The 20230-nt window shown below is 44.5% G+C and overlaps 1 protein-coding gene across 3 annotated transcripts in view; it reads right to left on the bottom strand.

Annotated features, from left to right (window-relative positions):
- Window positions 1-20230, bottom strand: part of SH3PXD2A (SH3 and PX domains 2A) — a 331263-nt gene that overhangs the window by 29785 nt on the left and 281248 nt on the right. For 2 of the 3 annotated variants that reach the window (XM_027851932.1, XM_027851934.1), the window contains 2 exons: window positions 6477-6590; window positions 618-701 (listed from right to left, as the gene is read on the bottom strand). In XM_027851932.1, the coding sequence (XP_027707733.1) occupies window positions 618-701; window positions 6477-6590 (198 nt within the window). The remainder of the gene's footprint in view (window positions 1-617; window positions 702-6476; window positions 6591-20230) is intronic. The other variant, XM_027851933.1, reaches the window with a different exon arrangement.

Below are 20230 nucleotides of genomic sequence, written 5' to 3'. Positions count from 1 at the left end.
TGTAATGGAATTTGTAGTTGCTGTGATAGAAATTTGTTCTTTCCAGATTTGACCTGGAGGTTTGCGCCCTTCTTAATTTTCCTGGGACTTGCTGGAGCACAGATTGGGACTTACGACTGATGGTGTTTCAAAGCATCCATGTGAAAAGATAAGATTTGTAGGACTAACAAATGAGGACAGGGCTCTATTAGTAGGACTAGCAGAGGTGGCCAAAATGCCTCCAGAGGCTGAAACATTCGGCTCCTTCAAGCTGCTGGGCCCCTGGATGGTATCTCCTTCCCACTGCAGGACTCCCACAATTGCTTCCTGAGAGTTGTTCAGGCTGAACCAGATCAGGCATGGTCCATAGTAACCATTTCTTTCCCAAGAAGCAATTCGGGCCAGCCCCACTTTTCATTCCCCAGCTCTCTAGAAGCCCCACTTCCTTCCCTCCAAGCCCCATTCCCTAGCCCCACAGCAGAGAGGACAGAGGCAGGTGAGTATGTGTTAGGGAGCACACCAGTTGGGCTGGTCCCAAAGGAAGCAAAGAGATGCCATTGCCGATTACATCGCTCTCAGCCCAACAGTTAGGTGAAGCAGTGACCGGACCCTCTGTAGCCACCCATGCCCCAATTCACCTCGACTCTGCTGCCTGTTGACTATCCCGCCCAGTGTCCACCGCCGATCCAGACGCCGCAGGTGGGCCTTGCGTCTCTTAGACACTGATGGGGGAGATGGTGATGGCGAGGCAGAGAAAACAAAAACCAGGGTGAGGGGTAGGGGAGGGTGGAGAAAATGAAAATGATAATGAGATGGGCAGGGAGGAAGGGAGAGGTCACAGCTCAGGGGGAATGGTCAGATGGGACACACAGGGAACAAATTCAGACAGCCATGTAAAATGGAAACACCTGAAGACTTGGTTGGCATAATGAGAAAATCAAAACGAAATTGTAAAGCCAGACCATGAGCCTTGGGATGGACTGAAGAAAAGTATTTTCCTCCCCAGAATGAAGTGAAATGCACTCATTGCAACAGTTGTCCACCCTTCCCTTCCCTGACCTGGATTTTGGAAGCAGTGCCTGATCAAGATGGCCTTTGTTTGATTTTTTTAACTGGTTTTTTTTTAACCACACCCTTCATCCCTTCACTCTCCCTGGCAGAAAATGCTCAAGGCCAATCCCTCTTTGCCAGGGTCCGGTTTTCTAGATTGCTATCAGTGATTCCTCAGGATGCTGGGAGGTGAGATTTTTCTCATGAAGACTCAGAAAATTAGTGCTGAAACTTAGAAACCATCTAGTCCAGTTACTCCCATGTTGTGAAGGAGAAAACTGAGGCCAGAGAGGTAAAGGGATTTGCCCAGGGGCCCACAGTTTCTAAATCAGAACCTTCGTATTGTTTCCTAACTGTTTCATGCCTCAAAATCTTGTCCTCTCCACTACAGGCAGCTCCCCAAGACCAGGGACAACAAATGTTAATTAAGAGTCTATGGTGTTTGAAATGCTATACTGGGTACTTGGGGGTGGGGAAAGTATACGTACAAAGTTTTAGGACAGAACCTTCCTTCTTGAGATTACTTCCCATCTGCTCTGTATGTATTTTGTATGTATGTATTTATTTACATGATGTCTCCCTCACTAGAATACAAACTTCTTGAGAACAGGTACCATGTATTTATCTTTCTTTGCATCTAGAGCACTCAGTATAGTGATTGTCATATATAAGTGCTTAATAAATGCTTGTTGATTGATTGAATCATTGATTTGATAAACCCTGGTCTTCTCACAGAAGTGACCAGATTTTGTCCTCCACAGTATGGCTAAAGGACAAGGCTAACATAAGGTAGGTACCCAATATAAAAGCCTCTTATACTGTACTAGATGGAGGGATAGAAAGACTGGGAAGTCACGGGGTGTGTGGTAGGGGTTAAGTTGAGATGTGCTGAGGCTCCAGTCCCCCCATAGTACCATATGGGGGAGGATTTCACAGACAGGAGGATTAAGGGGCAGACAAATGAATAGGATTTTAGAGTCAGAAGGGACTTTGAGGTCATCTAGACCAACTTCTCTCTCTGAGTCTGCTTCAAGACCTTCAGTGATAAGAAATTCATGACCTCACATCAAGCAGTCTACCCCATTATTGGACACTAACTGTTAAATAGTTCTTCCTTGCAGTACTGATTAGAAGACTTTCCCAGGAACCCAATCCCACTGGTCAGAGTGCTGCCCCCTGGGATCACACAGAATAAACTTGATCCCTATTGCATGAGATAGTTCTTTAGACATATATCTCAGCCACCCCAACACCCCAAAGCACTCTCTTCTCCAGGCTAGTTGCTCTCCACTTCTTTCAATTGAAGCTCACATGACATGGTTCAGAGCTTCTGCACCATCTTGGTTAAATTTCCTTGGGGCACACACTCCAATGAATCTGAGGTTTTCCAGTAGTAAAGTGAGAGACAACCCTGAAGTCCTGCTACCCCACCCCTACTCCAGCTTTGTTCATCGTGTACTCTATTCTTTGGAAGGACCTTTTGCTCAGGTGCCGTTGGGTTTCTCGGCACCAGTTTTGTTTCACCCTGGGCCTTGCCATTGGGCATGGGCAAACTCAGAACAACTAGATCACTCCCAGAAGGAGTCAGAGTGGTATGGAGTGGTAGAAAGAACACCAGCCCAGGTGTCAGGAGATGTGGGTTCAACACCTACTACTTGGTGACAGTGGACACGTTCCTCACACACAATATCCCATCTCCCATCTGCATACCTCTGCCTTGGCCTTCATGCCTGGAATGCACTACCATCTCACCTCTACCTCTCAGAATCTTTACCTTACTCCAAAATTCAGCATAAGCAGTACTTTTGACATGAGCATGTCCTAACCTCCTCCCTCTCTCCAGTGCTGGCTGCTAGCACGTCTCCCCCTCAAAATTACCTTTCGTTTACTCTGTATATACACTTTGTATCTTTCTCTCTGTGCACTGTTGTTTTCCTTAATAGAAGTAAGCTCCTTGAAGGAAGAGGTTGTTTCCATTTTGCCTCTGTATCCTCAGCACCTAGTACAATGCTAGATACATAGTAGCCACTTAATATATGGCTTGCTTAATAACTGATGAACATCTCTGAGCCTTGGTTTCCTCCACTCAAAAATGAAGATAATAATATTTGTGAGCACCATCTTCACTATCTTGTTGTGAAGACCATATTTTATAAATCTTTAAATTAAAAGGTGAGAATTATTATTATTATTATTCCCAGGCACTGCTACAGGACTGCTTATGGCCAGTGGAAAACTTTGGCTTTACATGGTAAACAAACAAAGAAAAACATTTGGCTTCCTGGAAAACATCTGGCTTAGAAGGGAATATCTACCCTGGGCAAGATCTGCTTGGTCAACTCTTTACTAGTGGAAGAAGCGTTGGACTCAAGAGTCAGATGGCCTGAAATCTAGTCTTGACTTTAGCACAAACCTGTGGCAAAGTCCTGTCACTTTGGGTAAATTGTTTTCCTTCTCTGGGACTCAGTTTTCTTATCTATAAAATGGAGAGTTGCTCAGACTGGGGGTTCTTAACCTGGAATCTGTGAATTCTTTAAGCTTAGCTAGCAGATGCAGAGAAAGGCAGATACCCATGGCATAAGTACTAAGTTCCTAGGTCTCATTTAATGTGATGTGACATTGGCCACTTTAGAGTCATATTTCTCTCTCTCTCTCTCTCTCTCTCTCTCACACACACACACACACACACCCGGACATTGGATCTACCTGCTAGTTTCCTCACATTATACCAGACCCACAAATTCCATCAGACTCATTCTCCTTAATCGCTGCTTTCATCATGTTGCTTCCTTCTCAAGAATCTATGTTTACCTATTCCTTTCCCCCATCAATCCTAACTCTCCTTCTTGGTATACAACGCCTGCTATAATTGGGCCCTATGTGACCTGTTTAACTTTCTTTCCCCGACTCATATCTAAAACAAAGCTTCTGCTTCAGCCAGGACAGTTGCCTTTTCATCCTCTGCCTGTGCTATATGAGTGGCTTCATTTACACTCCACACCTGGAATGCTATCTTCCCTCCACTCTACTGATCCAGCTCCTACTCCCCAGTCTTTCAAAGCCCTGCTGATGCCCTATTTCCTTCTTGAAACCTTTCCTAATGAGTCCTGGGCATATATACTTTCTTTCCCCCAGACCTCTTACAATCTTTGCTAGGTATACCACTCATCTAGCACTAGGCAGACACTATCCTGCTGTTGTTTTCTAGTTTCTTTGTATGTTAGTCACGTCTTCCCAATTAGACTGTTGGCCCTAAGGACAGGGGCTGAGTCCTTTCCTTCTCTCTTCCCCACAGGGATGTACAGGTGGCAGCTGCTCATTAAAGATTTGTTTGACTGATAGGTTAGGCTTTTGTTATGTGGGGTAGTACTGCTAGAAATGAATATTGTTCCAACCTGTATAATAATGAGGTTAGAGAAAGGTTAGAGAAAGGTCCTTGAGGAACCTATCAGGAGCAATACTGGTGCAAACAAATGTGAGACCATAGACAGCTCAGTGACTCATAACCACCAACACCGGGAGCAGGAAGATGCGGGCAGGCCAGGACCAAGAGAGAGCCCTGGGAAAAAGAAGCCATATGAGCCTGAGCATGCCTGACCTTCCTGAGCCTGCCCCATTCTTGGAAGCTGAATCTCTAGGAGCCAGAGTTTGGGGAAGTTAGGTCAGAAGAAAAAAACAAAGAGTTTTACGTTGGGAGGAAGGGCAGGAGAATGAAGGGCTGCAGGGGCCCAGCCTGTAACCGACATTTAGAGAAGGATGAATAAGAAATCTAAAAAAAACCCCAAAAGTTGCAGTTGAGGTTTATGGACCACTTTTATTGGTCCAGGAGCAGGGTCACTCCCTAGCTCTGCAACCTTTCTACTAGAAGAAACTGTTGGTACAGAACAGTCCTAGGAAGGGGCTCTCAATGGCAGCTCTCCATCTCCATCTCAGACTCTCTCATATGGACTATATTGTTTGTCCAAAAAAGTTTTTCCCATTGTCAAGACATGGGCCATTTGGAAGTCATTAGGAACAGAGGCCCAGCTGGGACCTGAGGGTGGGGGAATGACCCCACTGGTACAGGCTCTCTTCAGTTACAAGGCTCATTGGGTCCCACTAGGGTTTCTCTGAGGAAGCCCCAAGCTGGATTGAGAAGTTGTTCAGGGTAGGACTGAATTGTATAGAAGAATCTCTTTGAAACTGAAGAAGAAAGATCCAGACAGAGCTTTCTCTAGGTCTAAATCTCAACCAGCCAAAGTTAAACCAAGAAGCTATAATTTTACTAAACATGAAGTTCCCAGAGTAGACCAAGAAAAGCCTCATCTAGGCTGGTTGGCCGTCTTTGTATCTGGCCTTTCCATGGTGGCTCACGTCAGATGCTTCCGAGCAAGACAAAACTAATTTGCAACAAAAAGCACATGTTTGCACACACACACAAGACACACACATCCATCTACACACACACACACACACATACATGAATACATACACACACACACACACGCTTTCTTGCCCACATACCCAGCAGCTGCCCATGTGGCAGGCAGGCAGCACTAGGGTAAAAAGAACATTCTCTTGGATTTCTTTCTCAGAATCTGCTGGTTCTAGCATTAGGGGAAGCAAGGAAGCCATGCAAAGAAGGAGTGTCTGGCTCTGGTTTACAGCCACTGTGGAATAATGTAAATTTCACAGGAATTCAGAGGGGAGGGTGTAAGGTTCATCAGTCGGGAAGTTTGAGGAGGACATGGTTTCCATCAAAGAGGAAGAAAAAAATACTGAAGGTAGCCAGACCAGGTAGGAAAGAATAAAGGGAGAAGATTCTGAAAGGGATGGTTCAAGGCCTGTGGGGAGGGTGAGATCATGGGAAGACAGTCTCAGGGTCATCTCCCCCATCTATATATGTGGTAATGACCATGGGATCTCAGAGGATCTCCACTCTCTCCTTCAAGCCTGTCTGACAGCTCAGCGACATGTAAAAAGGAGATGGTACTGAGAGCATGTGGAGGCTGGTCAGGAAAGACAGGAATTGGCAAAAGTTTGGAAGGAGAGCAGGGGAACAGAAGAAGTAGGAAAGGAGAAATGTGGACGTGGGTCTGCAATTCTTCCTTGACCTGAGTGCTCAGTGATTCAAGAGTCAAAGGAAGGAGAGGGAGGGGACCCGGGTATGAGGCCTATGTGAGGTTTTTGGTATGCCCCTGTTCTTTGTACAGGGATCTGGACAACTGTCCCACTGCACTAGTGGGGTAGAGGTGGGTCACAGAAGTGGCCCATTTTCTTTCAATAGGGCCTTGGCTAGCAGGTAGATTCAGATTGGTTTTATTCAGTAAAGGCTGAAGTCTGGCTGCCTTTCTATGATGGAGACTGGAACTGCCCAGACACACCAAGTTCAGTTTCTTCTGATAAGGATGTCACCAATTCCTGAGGACCCAAATCCTCACCCCTTCCTTCTCCCAGTCTTGCCTTACCTTCCCCAGCTTTGGAGGTGTTGATCTCTGAGTCATCCCGAGTACCATTCTGGGATTCCAGGTATGTGGCTGGGACCCAACCTTGCTCTTCAGATGTGCTCACAAACCACCAACCTGGAGGAATGACACGAGAGAAGCCAAAATCATGAGGGGGACAGCTCACACAACAGCAGCTGGGGAGGAGACAGTGAGAGAGGAGGGAATAGGGGCCAAGAAAGCTGGGATTCAGACAATGAACTACAGACAGAAGAGCTGCCACAGTGTAGTAGACAGCGTTGGCCTTAGAGTCAGGAAGATAGGAGGAGTCTAAGCTATCTCTGGGCAGGCTGGTGAATTTCTCTAGACCCCAGGCAACTCTCTGAGGCCACCAAGTTAAAAAACTGAAGCCTACTTAACATCAGTAGAGAGAGCTTCTGCGCTTCAGTTTGCTAAACTATGAAATCATGTCTGGACCAAAATCCAAACAAAAATACAGACCCTCTCCCAACTAGGTTCAGGGTCCTTTCTGAGATATTTTGGGATAATAATGATAATTTGCACTCATTACAGTTTACAAAACATCATCCTTACAACAACCCTGTTGAGTCCAAATTATCATGGGTTCTCAACCAAGAAAGGTTGAATTAGAGAGGTTTTTACTGTATGATAATTATCCAAGTGTGTTGAGGGAGCCAGCATTTGGAACATGCTTGGAGTTAATCTAGGAAGGTTTCCAGGACAAGGAGGACATGAGCAGGAACAAACAGGTGGGGAGTGCTAGAGAATGGCTAAGTTCTCTCGAACAAATGGGCTAGCCTTGACAAGGGCTTGGGGGTCAGAATCACAGATTTAGATAGGAAGGAGCCTTGGAGTCCAATCCTCTTACTGGACAGTTGAGCAAACTGATGCCCAGACATGCTCAGTGATTTGCTTATTTAGTCAGTTATAAAGGAAGGAGCCAGGATATATAACACACAATAGCATACAATCAAGTGCTTAATTATAAGTGCTGTAGGAGTTTAGAAGACAGAGACATTAATGTGGACTTGGATGGTCAAGGAAAGCTTCCTGGAGGAGACAGTCCTTGTCCTGCAGCTTGAAGGACAGATGGGTTCTGATTGCAGTGGGGTGGGAGAAAGAGTACATCATAGACAGGTGAAGTGGCTTGAGTCAAAATGGGCCTAACACTGAGAGAATGATGGGGCGGGGGGGGGGGGGGACTTGGGAGAAGAGCTGGGAATGAGGGATCAATCTTAGAATTATCCATGGAGAGACTTCCTTTTTTCTACTCTTGACTGACACTACTAGTTCCTGGTGAAACATTCCTGTTTGGGCAAATGTTCTCTGACCCAACAGAAATCTGGAACTAGCCCCTTCAGTCACTCACCACCCAGGAGTTTAAATTTAGTAAGAAAGTAATACCCCTCCCCTCCACACCAGAAGGCAGATTTTCCTGCTGTGACGTCCACCGATGGCAGCAGCCACAGAAGGCCGGCCCTTAGCCAAGTTGCTGAGAACAGCTCCTCATTCATGGCTCCAATTTTTAAGGAGCAACATGGAGAACACATGGGAAGAGAGAGAGTTGCAGAGAATGTCAGAAGCAGATCTGGGAAGAGCTGAAAATCAGATGTTCTTGGAGCCATGGTTGGGGATGGGGAAAGGAGGCCAACAAGTGCTTTGTGACTGCTCATGGAGAGATAAGGGGAGCAAAAACCTTTAGGGCTCCCTATGTTTGAAGAACTCCTAATAGACCAGCTGTGCTTTTCCGCCCTCCTTCAAATAGGATATTTGGAGTTTAAACCTCTTCTTTGCTCCAAGGATGGGCCTCCCACACATTACCAAAATATCTGTGTCTACTATGAGAGGCAGCATGACGTAATGTAAAAGAGTCAGGAGGTACCTGGTTCCAAACAAAGCTCTGACACTAGCTCTGTGTTCACAGGCAAATCCCCTTCACCTCTAGAAGATTTGCTGTGTAACTGGGTAGCACAATACCAATACTACCTACCTCTCAAGGTTGTTGTGAGGAATGTGCCTCCTAAGCTTTAAAGAATACTATAAATGGAAGATGCTCTTAACAAAACAGAAATCAGGCTATGTCAGCCATATATGTAAGCCCAGGCCCGGGCTGCGTTAGCATGAATATTTCTTTCACCATTTAGTTACTGCTCCAACAAGGTCTTTGTGGGTTAAAAGCCAGAGTTCCCTCCAGGGATACATCTTAAGTAGCATATATCTCTTATGCATTGGCCTCCCACTTGGAGCTGCAGGCTCCTGTGTCAGGACCAGTTCTCAACAGAAGGGCTTTTGTGTCCCAAGGTCCTTAAGATGGCGTCTTGGGACTCAGTTTCACAGTTATGCCAAGGAATGGATTAGGTGAGTTGGGGATTTTGAGGTTGTTTCAGCTGTCTTGCTAACTTGTCATACTCTCTGAGGGATGCTGCCTACCTTCTCTAGGCCTTGACTTGTCCAGAACCTTCTCCTGCCTCCCCAGTCCTACCCCATGTGGTGGTTGTGAAAATAATGAAGATCACAGAACCAAAAGAAATCAGTGAAGGACTTTAAGGAAAGGACTTTAATTTTTTTGAGGGGTGTTATGGACCCCTTTGGCAATCTGGTGGAGCCTATGGACCTTTCTCAAAATAACCTTTTAAAATGCATAAAACAAAATACATAAGATTACAAAGGAAACCAAAGGTTAATGAAAATAGAGATGTATTTTTCCTTAAGTTAATAACCCCCCTAAAATCTGTCTACAGATCCCTTGGGAGGGTCTGTGGACCCCCAGTTAAGAATCCCCAATCTAGTGCTGCCCTGTCATTTTCAGGTGAGGTAACTGAGACCAAGACAAAGGAAGTAGCTCGCTCAGGGTCACCCAGCTAGTAAGCAGCAGAATCAGGACTAGGACACAGGGCTCCTAACTCCCAGCACAAGGTTCTCTCCATGATACCACACAGAGAATTTGGTTTTGGGGCTGTCTTACTAGGTAAGACACAATGAAATTCTAATCTAGTGGGCTTACTGGATAAAGATCAACCTTTCCTCAGGGCATGGCCCACCTCCTCTTTCCCTCATTGTTGCTCTGTGGCAGATGCTTATATAGGGCTGAGATGAAGAGCATGAATAAGGCAACAGGGAGTCTTGGTTTATTTCCTGGGAATTTCCAACTTCTAGGGAAGCTTCATAGGCATCTGATTTCAACTCTGCAAAGGATTCACAATATGGTAGAAATGAAGTCAGGAGCTTTGGGTTCTAATCCCAGCTCTGTCACTGATTGTGTGACCTTAGAAAAGCTAGGTCCCCCTCTCTGGGACTATTTCCTCATCTGTAAGATGTTCTCTTGGGTTCCTTCCAATTCTGACATCCTATCATTGCATGAACTAAGGACTTCAATTATGAATTTCCTAGACCAGCTCTGACTAGGAGTTGGGTCCCAAAAGCTACCCTCCCCTGGCTCGCTACCTTGCCTGGCATTGCTCTGTAGGGTCTACCAGCCTGTGGTTAGAATTGGGGAAGGAGAGCTGGCTCTCCACTACTCAACATTAGATAGGTCCCTCTCTCTATTTACTGACAAGCTTGTGAGGAGGGAACTCAGTGGGGGCCATTGCCCTGCTTCCTCCCTTCCTCACTCCTGGCTTATCTGACACAGTGAGGTGCTGGGAAAATCACACATCCAAGCAAGAATATGAAAGAGAAATACCGCCAACAGTTGAAGTTGCCCTGGACCAGCATAAGGCTCCATCTATTCCTCCCCCACCAGTCCAGCTTCCCGCCCACACAGACACAGACATGGACCCTCTCCCAACTCATTCCTGAAACCCTCCTCCACCAGCATCTGCAGGGAATTATGCAGAGCTATCTGCCAAGATTGGCTGAGGCTCCCACTGCCTTCAAACCAGCTGTAGCAATTCCATGGACTCCCATTTTTCAACCACCTCCCAAAGCCTCAGATTAACCCTTTGGGCTAGGCTTATTATGTCCCATGGGTGCCATCTTGGATCTCTCCTAGGTTCAGAAAGCTGGTGCCTAGAGTAAGGCTTGGTTGGGCAGAAAAATGATGTAGCAAGAGTCTCTGGATAAGGACAATCCCCTCAGGTTTTTGATTCTTTTGCCCATAGGCCAGAGGTCTGCGGGGACTTTATCTAATTGCTTCTAGCCCCTCAAAGAAGCATGGAACAAGTGATATCCTCACACTCAATGAGACCTCATTAAGTTTGGTCTTATTTCCTTCAGAAAAAGGAATATCTGGAACATTGTACCCCAAATGGGGCCACAAGGGCCCATCTCTATATGTCAGTGGCTAAGGCTATTGTTTCTCAGGCCAGCAGAAGGAGGCCAGTAGGAGACCATAGGCATTGGAAATCATCAGACAAGGGTTGAAAGCATTAGAAAAGATACAGGCAGGCCCCATTTGGGAGCAAAGAGCAGAGCCACGCTGGGCCAGGGTTCAAATGCCCCTGGAATGAGACCAGAGCTTTTCTTTTCCCTAAATAGCTTAAGTTGGTAATGAGGCAAAGCAGTAGGAGCCCTGGGTTCTACTTCTCTAACCCTGGCAAAGTCACTTTGGATTTTCTGGACCTCAATTTTCTCACCCATAAAATGTAAATAATTATTCTGGCCTTGCCTAACCTCCAACTCCAAAGGGTAGAGTGAGAAGCAAATGGGAAAGCCTTTTGAAAATTGCCAAATGTTAACACAAATGTGAGGTATTGGCATTATTTGACATCTATTAAAGCACACACACAGACACACATTCACACAAGCAAGATTCCCATATTGGCGGGTTTCCTCTCAGCCAACAGTCAGCATTTCCCTTCTTCCCATCCCCCACACAGCTGCTCCTGCATCCTGAAGCCTTGCTGCCTGATCTTTGATCCTCATCCCAGCCTTGCCTGAGCTGTCAGGGCAGGAACCTTGTACATGAGCAGGGCTGACAGCATCTCCAGCCTTCAGGTCACCTCTAGGCCTATAACATTGGCTGGAGAACCCCATACCATATGTATACATGACACAGAGACTCTGGGTTCTCAATCTTTGTTACATTATGGACCTTCCTGTCAGCCTGATGAATGAAGCCTATGAACTCCTTCTCGGAATAATATTTTTAAATGATTGAAGGAAATACCAAGTTTTAATTAGAGGTTAGTGAAAATAAAGATGTGATTTTTTTTCCTATCCAACTTCACAGACCTCCTGAAATCTAGAACCCTAGGTTAAGAATCCTTGTTCCATATTCTTATCATCCGCCATAAATGCTTAATGCTCACATTCATCCCCTATCTAGAATGTCCTTCCTCTACCCTACTCCCTTCAGTCTAGCTAAATCCTGAAGGATGGTCATTTACCCTTAGGGCCCTCTCCTTTGTAAAGCCTTGATCACCTCAGTCCACAAGAATCTATTTCCCTGCGTTATGCCTATAACCTTTATTCACTATGCCTCTAGTTTGGCACTTATCACACCCTACATAATATTATTGTTTTTTGTTTTTGTTTTTGTTTTTGTTTTTTTGCTTTTTGGTGAGGCAATCGGGGTTAAGTGACTACCTAATACTATTGTGTGTGAATGTGTGGAGGGCGAGGGGGCCATCTCTCCAACTAGGTTGTGGAATTCCTTTAGCACAAAGATTATTTTATCTTTCTAGCATAGCGTTAGAAGGTTGTAATAAAGACTTGCTGATTGATGAAATCACAAGTTCTCAGAACTGAAAGAGACCCAAAAGGTTATCTACTGCAGTGCCTTACTCAATGAATGAATTCTCTCCTATAGCGAGGTGGCACAGGAATAGAGCCCTAGATTGGGAGTCAGGAAGACCTGAGTTCAAATTTGACTTCAGACACTTACTAGTTGTGTGACTATGGCCAAGTCACTTAGCCTCTATGTGTTTCAGTTTCCTCATCTGTAAAATGAGGATAATACTAACACCTATACCTCTCAGAGCTGTTCTGATGATAAAATGAGATATTTGTAAAGTGCTTTACAAACCTGAAAATGCTATATAAGTACTACTAATAATAATTATCATAGTTATTATTCCACACAGATGTGGATTTGACTAAATGGAGAGGGGAGAAGGTCCTTGCCTTCCACTTCTCTTTGGCATGGTCAGCCATCTTTCTAATCCCATAATACTGGCCTCACTTCAACCAGAATCATTATTTCTGATGTATCTCATATTACCTCCTCAGGACCCCTCCCCCCCTTTTTGGTCTAAAACACTGCTGGCTCCACCCTGCCCCCAACTTCCACAGGAGTGAGAGAACCAGGACCAAGGATGGTTCTGAACTTGTCTCCTTGAAGGAATACAGAAAGCTACAATGGGAACTCCCAGGGAGCTATGTTCCATCTTCTCCTGCCTCCACCAAATGCCTAGTAGGGGGCCAGGCACACCAAAGGTGTTTAATAATGATGTGTTGAATGATTGGTTGAAATACAGAAGTCCCCTTAGGCAGGAAAGAGACCAAACATGTCTGAGTTTAGACTGTTCTAGCAGGCTGGGCACTTCAAATCTCAGTCCCTTGGACACCAGCATTCTCCGTATTAACATTCATTCACTTGTTAAGCAGCATAGAGAAAAGTGCAATGAGCTAAGAAGTCAGGGCACCAGGGGCTGGTCCCACCCCTGCCATTATCTATTAGCTATCTATTAGTTGTGATCTTGGGTTTTCACTTCACCTGCATCTTGCAGCACATCAGAGCCGGAGGGACCTTAGAGATGATCCAGGCAAAACTACTGCTCTCTGTATGAATCCCCTCTATCATATTCCTCACATGTGATCACTTGGCATCCTCTTGGAGGCCTTAGTAATTATACTGATGTTGATATATCACTTTAAAAGTTGACAAAGTACTGTATAAACAATTTCTCATTGAAACTTCACAACAACCCTATGAGTTAGGTGTTATAGGTATTATCATCCTCAGGCCAAATGATTTGCCACTCTCACACAGCTATCACTGATGGAGCTCAGGTTTGAACCTAGGCTTTTCTGACTCCAAGTCTTATCTACTATGCAGTTGTCATTCAGTCATTTTTCAATCGTATCTGATTCTTGGTGACCTCATTTGGGGTTTTCTTGGCAAAGATACTTGAGTGGTTTGCCATTTCCTTCTCCAGCTCATTTGACAGATAAGAAAATTGAGGCAAACAGGGTTAAGTGACTTGCCCAGGGTCTCATAGCTAGTAAGTTTCTTTGGTTGGATTTGAACTCAGAAAGAGGAATCTTCCTGATTCCCAGCCTGGCACTCTAACCACCTAAGGCAGCTCCAACTGCCTCTCAATCCTAAGAGATAGGAAGTTTAGTATGTCACAGAACAGTACATTCTATGTTGGATCTTGTTGACCATGGCACCCATTTGTCCCACTTCTGCCTTCTGAAGCCACACAAAACAAATATAATCCCTCTTCCGTATAACAACCCTTTAACTATAGGAAGACTGTGTTCACATACCCTTCTTCTCCAGACCACACATCCTCAGTTCATTCACATGATTCTCCTTTTATATGGTTTTGGATCCCCCTCACCATTTTAGTCAACCTCTACTGGCTGCATTCTAGCTTGTCCTCATCTCTTTTAAGTAGTAGTCCAGGTGTGGTTTGACCAGTGAAGAACATAGATAAACATGTGTCCCCACTATAGAGATAAGGACAGCACAATGCTATGTGAGCACTTAGAAAGGAGGGGTGATTGATTCTTGGGACTTGTCATAGGTTCACCAATACCAAGCCCTGCCGGACTAATTTCATTTCCTCTTATGATAAAAATTACTAAACTGGCAAATTGAGGAAATGTTCACAGTAGAGCTGGAATTCCATGTGGCATTTAACAAACCATCTCATACTGTATTTGTAAATTATATGAACAAATGTGGGCACCACCTTTGTTCTGGACACCAGACTTCTACTAATGCATACTAAGATACCATCTAAGGTTCCTTCAAGTTCTAATCCTATCACTGCCATTTAACTTTGTTGGCAGTCATATCACCCAGGTGACCCATATTGACCTTAAAGTCAACTAAACCCCTAAGTCTTTTTTCCCAATATGAACTACTGGCTAGTCCTTTTTTCCACTTTGCATTTGTTAAATCAAGTGTTGAACTTTGCACTGATATCAGTTGAATTTCTTCTGGTTGGATTTTACCACCTTTTTTTTCAACCTGTCAAGGTGGAATCTAACATCTAACATCCCGCCCCAATTCTGGTAAATAAGAGAGCCCACCCTTCTGTTTGGTATCTTCTGCAATTCAACATGCAATGTTCCCAACCAAGTCATCAACGACAATGTTGAACAGGGAAGAATCAAGGACAGATTTCTGTGGCACACTAGACACCTCCCTTTGAGTCAGGGCTCTTTGGGGCTGGGTGTTTGACAGTCTAAAAATTGGTTATCAATAAGCATTTATTAAGTGCCAACTATGTGCCAGGCACTGTGCTAAATGCTAGGGAGACAGAGAAGAGCAAAAGACAGTCCCTGTTTTCGAGGAGCTCACCATCTAATCAGAGACAACTAAGTACAAATAAACTATATACAGGATAAAGAGGAAATTATCAACAGAGAGAAGGCACTGGCATGAACAGGGATTGGGAAAGGTTTTGTAGCAGATGAGATTTTAGCTGGAATTTTAAGGAAGCCAGGGAAACCACTTAATTATACTCTCACCCTGCCCACATTTCTCCATCTTCTCTACAAACACAGCACAAGAGATTTTGTCAAATGCCACATGGAATTCCAGTTGCACTATGAACATTTCCTCAATGTGCCAATTTAGTCATTTTTTTCATAAAAGGAAATGAAGGTAGTCTGGTAGGACTTGTTATTGGTAAATTTATGGCAAGTCCTGGGAATCAATCACCTTCCCTTTCTAAGTGTTCATATACCATCTTGATTTCCTTACCTGTATAATGGGGACAATAGTCCCTCCCCTTCCTACTTCATAGGGTGGTTGTAAGGATTAAATGAAACAACATTTGTGAAAGAACTTGTAAAGAGCTCTTTGTAGACTGGGAAAACATGTTTATTTTTTTTTTCTGCCCTAGGCTCTATTTAACCAACAAATTATCTATCCTTTAGTGATACACCCTCCTCCTATTAGCTACCTACCCTTTCCTACTCCCTCCCATCTGCTCTATCTTTTCTCTGGAGCCCCCCACATGTGGAAACTTCTCTACTTGGAGCCCCCCACATGTAGAAAAAACGTGGACCACAAGCGGACTCAATTCGTTGGCAAGTGATTATGAGACGGCAATAAACAAAAAGTGAATTGGATCGTGGGCTGCATTGAGATACAGAGCATCCAAGAAGAAGGTGAGGATGCTATTGTACTCTGTTCTAGTCAGACCACGTGTGAGGCATTGTGTTTAATTCCTAAATACTGGTTTAAGAAGGGCCTGAGGGGACAGCTAGATGGCGCAGTGTACAGAGCACCAGCCCTGGAGTCAGGAGGACCTGAGTTCAAATTTGGCCTCAGACACTACCTGTGTGACCCTGGGCAAGTCACTTAACCCCAATTGCCTTTAAAAAAAAAAAGGAAAAAAAAAGGGCCTGAGAACATCTCAGAGGAGGGCAACCAGGATGACTGAGTGGATGGGTCTTGAGTCCATGTCATATTAGGGTCATTGGAAGGACCTGGGAGTGTTTAGATTGCAGAAGACTCCAGGTGACCTAATAGCTGTGTTGAGATATGCAATCATGTGGAAGAAGGAACAGCCTTGTTCTATTGGCTCCAAAGGATAAAATCAAAAGCAATGGGTAGGAGATACAGAAATAAATTTGGGCCTGACATCAGGAAAACTACCTAAACAACCTGAAGCGTCCAGGGGGAGGTGGGGGTGGGGTCTTCAAGCACAGACTGGATGTCCACTGCTTAGGCATGTTTTGGTGGGGATTCCCTTTCACGTGTGAGTTGGACTGCGTCGTCGCTGAGGTCCCTTCCAATTTGAAAATTTGTGATTTTGTGCCTATGGCTCAAAATATGGATATGCCAGGAGGTGAAGGAGACCAGCTGTACATGACAGAGCTCTCCATTCATCCTGCATATCCCCCAGAGGCTGAAAAGGAAATGAAGGAAGAGGAGGAGGAAAAGAAGAAGGCAGCTGTCGGGAAAAGAACACCGCTCAGCTTTACTGTGGTCATTGTTAGCTTTTCAAAAACTGAACTTAGCATCTTATCCCAAATCTGTTCCTCCTCCTGATTCCCCATCTCTATCAATGGCCTTGGAGCCTTGCTAATTGGGCCTGAAAACCTGAATTCATCTTTGACTCTTCCCTTACCCTCATGCCCTGCGTCCAATCAATGTCATCTGTCTCAACAAACAAAGAGAGGGGTGGAGATAAAAAGTCACTCACAGCCATAAACCAAGGGAGCTTCAATACCAGCTACAGGAATCATTAACTCAGGATCCCCACACCCCTGACCCCCACTCCTCAGCTAATTACATGGAGGTTTTTCCATAGTTTTCCTAAGTGAACATATGTATGATATATATGTATGTCTGCCTGCATGTGAACACATGGAGGTATGTGTGTCTATGTGCATGTATGTGTGACTTGGTACAGGGATGTGCATGCAATGGGTGCAATGTGTCTCATTTGGAGGGTTTGGGGGCTGTTTCCAGGGGCTGAGGAAGGAACTGAAAGTACCATCATCTTTCAGTACAAGTAATTACAGCTCAGCTGCTGTAATTCAAGATGCCATCATCTAGTGGGAAATGGTAGAAAAGAGAAGGTGTCTCCTGAGGAGTTCATATTTGCACACACTTTATCAAGAATGGTTTCAGCCTTTGTGTGGCTACAAGGGAAAGAAAAGCTCAAAGAAGTTATTCCAGGGTCGATAGATCAGACTGATATGTTAGAGCTGAAGAGGCCTACTAAGGGCAACCCATCCCCTCTCAAATCCAAACTCTTCAACCCGGCCCTCTACCAGCTGACTCTGACTTACTTTTCTGGCCTTATCTCCTACAGTTTCTACACATATACCCTTGGCTCCAGCCTCACCAGGCAGGGACTATGTGCACCATAAATCCCTGCTGCTGTCCTTGCCCCTGTGACCACCACTTAATAACCATAATCAGGACATGACTATTAATCATAACGATAAACAGCCTGACATTTACATGGCACTTTAAGATTTCCTTTATCCACACTGTCTCATTTGATCTTTGTAATAATCCTGTGTGGTACATGCAATCAGGCATTAACATACCCATCCATTCTTTTTCAAAAACTTATCTGTCCTTCAAAGCTCAGCTCGAAATCCACCTCCTCTAGGAAGTCCTTTCTAACCAACAGAGCCCCCTTTGGTCTCTCATTTCTTCTAATTCTTATATCGCTTCTAGTCTCAACACCATCTTTGTACTGAATCACACATTGCCTCAAGCCTTCAACACCTCTCCCTCATCTGGACCACTGCAATAGTTAAGTGGTCTCCCTACCTTCATCCTTTTCCCTTTCCAATCCATCTTCTGCCCAGCCACCAAAGGAAAATTCTTAAAGCACACGTCTGACAATACCAATCCCCAGCTCTTCAGTGGGTCTCTTTTGCCTCTCTGCTCCAACACAAATTCCTCCAATTGGCATTTAAAGCCCTTTGCAATATGGCTCCAATCTGTCTTTTCCAACTGATTTCCTATTACTCTCTTTAATGCACTTTACTTTCTGGCTAATCCTGCTGCCCCCTATAGGAGGTACACACATGTTTGCATGTATGTGTATGTATTATATATGTATGTGTATATACACACACATATTCCCTCCATAGGGCATTATATCTGAACAAACCTGTCCATCCCTCCTCTTGTAATTTCTTGCTCCTGTCAGGGCAAGGGTTCTTAACCTAAGGTCTGTGAATTAAAAAAAATGTGTATATTCATATATGTGTGTGTGTGCATAATATGTGTATATCAATTCTGATGACTTATTTCATTAGAATTGTGTGTGTATATCGATTTTGATAACTTATTACATTGGAATTTATTTCCTTTGCAATCCTATGTGTTTTATGATTATTCTGAGAAGGGGTCCATAGGCTTTACCACATGGTGGAAGAAAAGGTTAAGAATTACTGCTTTAAGGCTTAATGTCATTGCCACCTCCTACACGAAGCCTTTCCTGATTCCACCAGTTGTTAATGCTGTCTCTTCCATCCTCAGAATTATTTTTGCGTGTATTTTGTGTATGTTTTAGATTTATTTATCTGGTTACATATCACTTCCCCCTCCTCCCCCCAGACTGGAAATTCTTAGAAAGCTGGGACAGTTTTACTGTTTCTCTTTGTCTCCATTGCCTAGCACAGTATCTGGCATATAGTAAGTACTTAACAAATGCCTGTTGCACAGTCCCCTTCCTATGTGTGCGTTCCGCCCTCCTGATTAGGCTATGAGCCCCTGGTGGGCCAGGATCACATCTCACCCTTCTAGCTCCTGTAGCCCAGCATAGGATGGGGTATACAGCAAGCATGCTTACACCCCCAAATGAAAGGGCTAGAAGTAGGCTGGCTGTGAAAACCGTGGCAGCACTTTCATCCCTGGTGGTTACCAAGCCCAATTAACCCCAGCCAGTACTGATATCCTGTGGGCACTCAAGACCCCACCCCAGAAAGGTTTGTTTTTCTCTAGACATCCAATGGCCCCAGGAAGCCGGTTCAACATCACCAGTCCCTACAGCTGCCAACAAGGCATTTCTCCATTCCCCCTAAAGGAGCAATTCTTGGAAAAGGAAACTCTGCAAGGGATGGGTTATTAATGGGCTTTGCCTTGGGCTGCTTGCTTAATTAAGTGATCCCATTTTAGTTGTTGGCTGTGGGGCTGGGATGGCATAGTGGAAAGAACACTGGACTTGGAGGCAGAAGACCTGGCTTTGAATCCCACCTCTGACATTTAACTAGCTGTGTGACCTTGAGTAAGCCAACCCAATGGGGAGAATCCCATTTACATTTCCTGCCTTACAGGACTGGAGAGAGAAAAATGCTTTGTTAACCTTAAAGCTAGTTAGTAGCATTTGTCTTTGGAAGAACTAACCAGCTTTTGCAGACTAACAATTCATCCTAGGGCATAGTCTTTTGGAGTTATGGTAGTTGGGGGACATGGGTTCTCAAAAGACAGTAAGACTCTGAAAACCACCAAAAGCTAGCTTAAGTCACTGAAAAATAGGTGCAGAGCTAGAAAGGACTTTAGAGGTCACTCAGTCCAAGTGAACATTTTACAGATGAGGCCCAGAGAGGTTAAATAGTCTGAAGTTACATAGTCTGAAGCGTCTGTGGTAGCATTTGAACCCAGGTCTTCATGACTCCAAGTCCAGTTTATTTACTATACCCTGATTTTTAACTTCCTTACACACACACACACACACACACCTCTTCACAGTGTCCAAGTCACTAATGCACTTCTCATTGGTTTTAGCATTATTTTTCTTTTTTTCCTCTATGACTTTGCCTAGGCTGTCTCTAGTACCTGTAATGCTCTACCTTCTTTAATTCTGTCTCCTGGGATCTTTAAATTCATTCAAGGTTCAGCCCCAAGTGCCACCTCCCATGTGAATCACTTACTAATTCTCCCCTCCTCCCCCAGACGTTATAGGTTCTCTACCCCAAATTATTTCTTTACTGTGTATATATGTTTTATTTGCTTTCCTATGTATATGTTACTTCCTTTACTAGAAAGGAAACTCTCTGAGACAGGAACTGGTTTTTTGATTTCACATCCCCGGTGTAGTGCCTGATATATCATAGTTATTTAATAAATGCTGTTAAATAGGCTGGGTGAAATGTCATGCCAGACT

Source organism: Vombatus ursinus, unplaced genomic scaffold, assembly GCF_900497805.2.
Source record: "Vombatus ursinus unplaced genomic scaffold, bare-nosed wombat genome assembly UNPS02009205.1, whole genome shotgun sequence".
NCBI lineage: Eukaryota > Metazoa > Chordata > Mammalia > Diprotodontia > Vombatidae > Vombatus > Vombatus ursinus.
The sequence above is the reverse complement of the archived record's forward strand: the minus strand, read 5'-3'. Positions and strand labels throughout refer to the sequence as shown.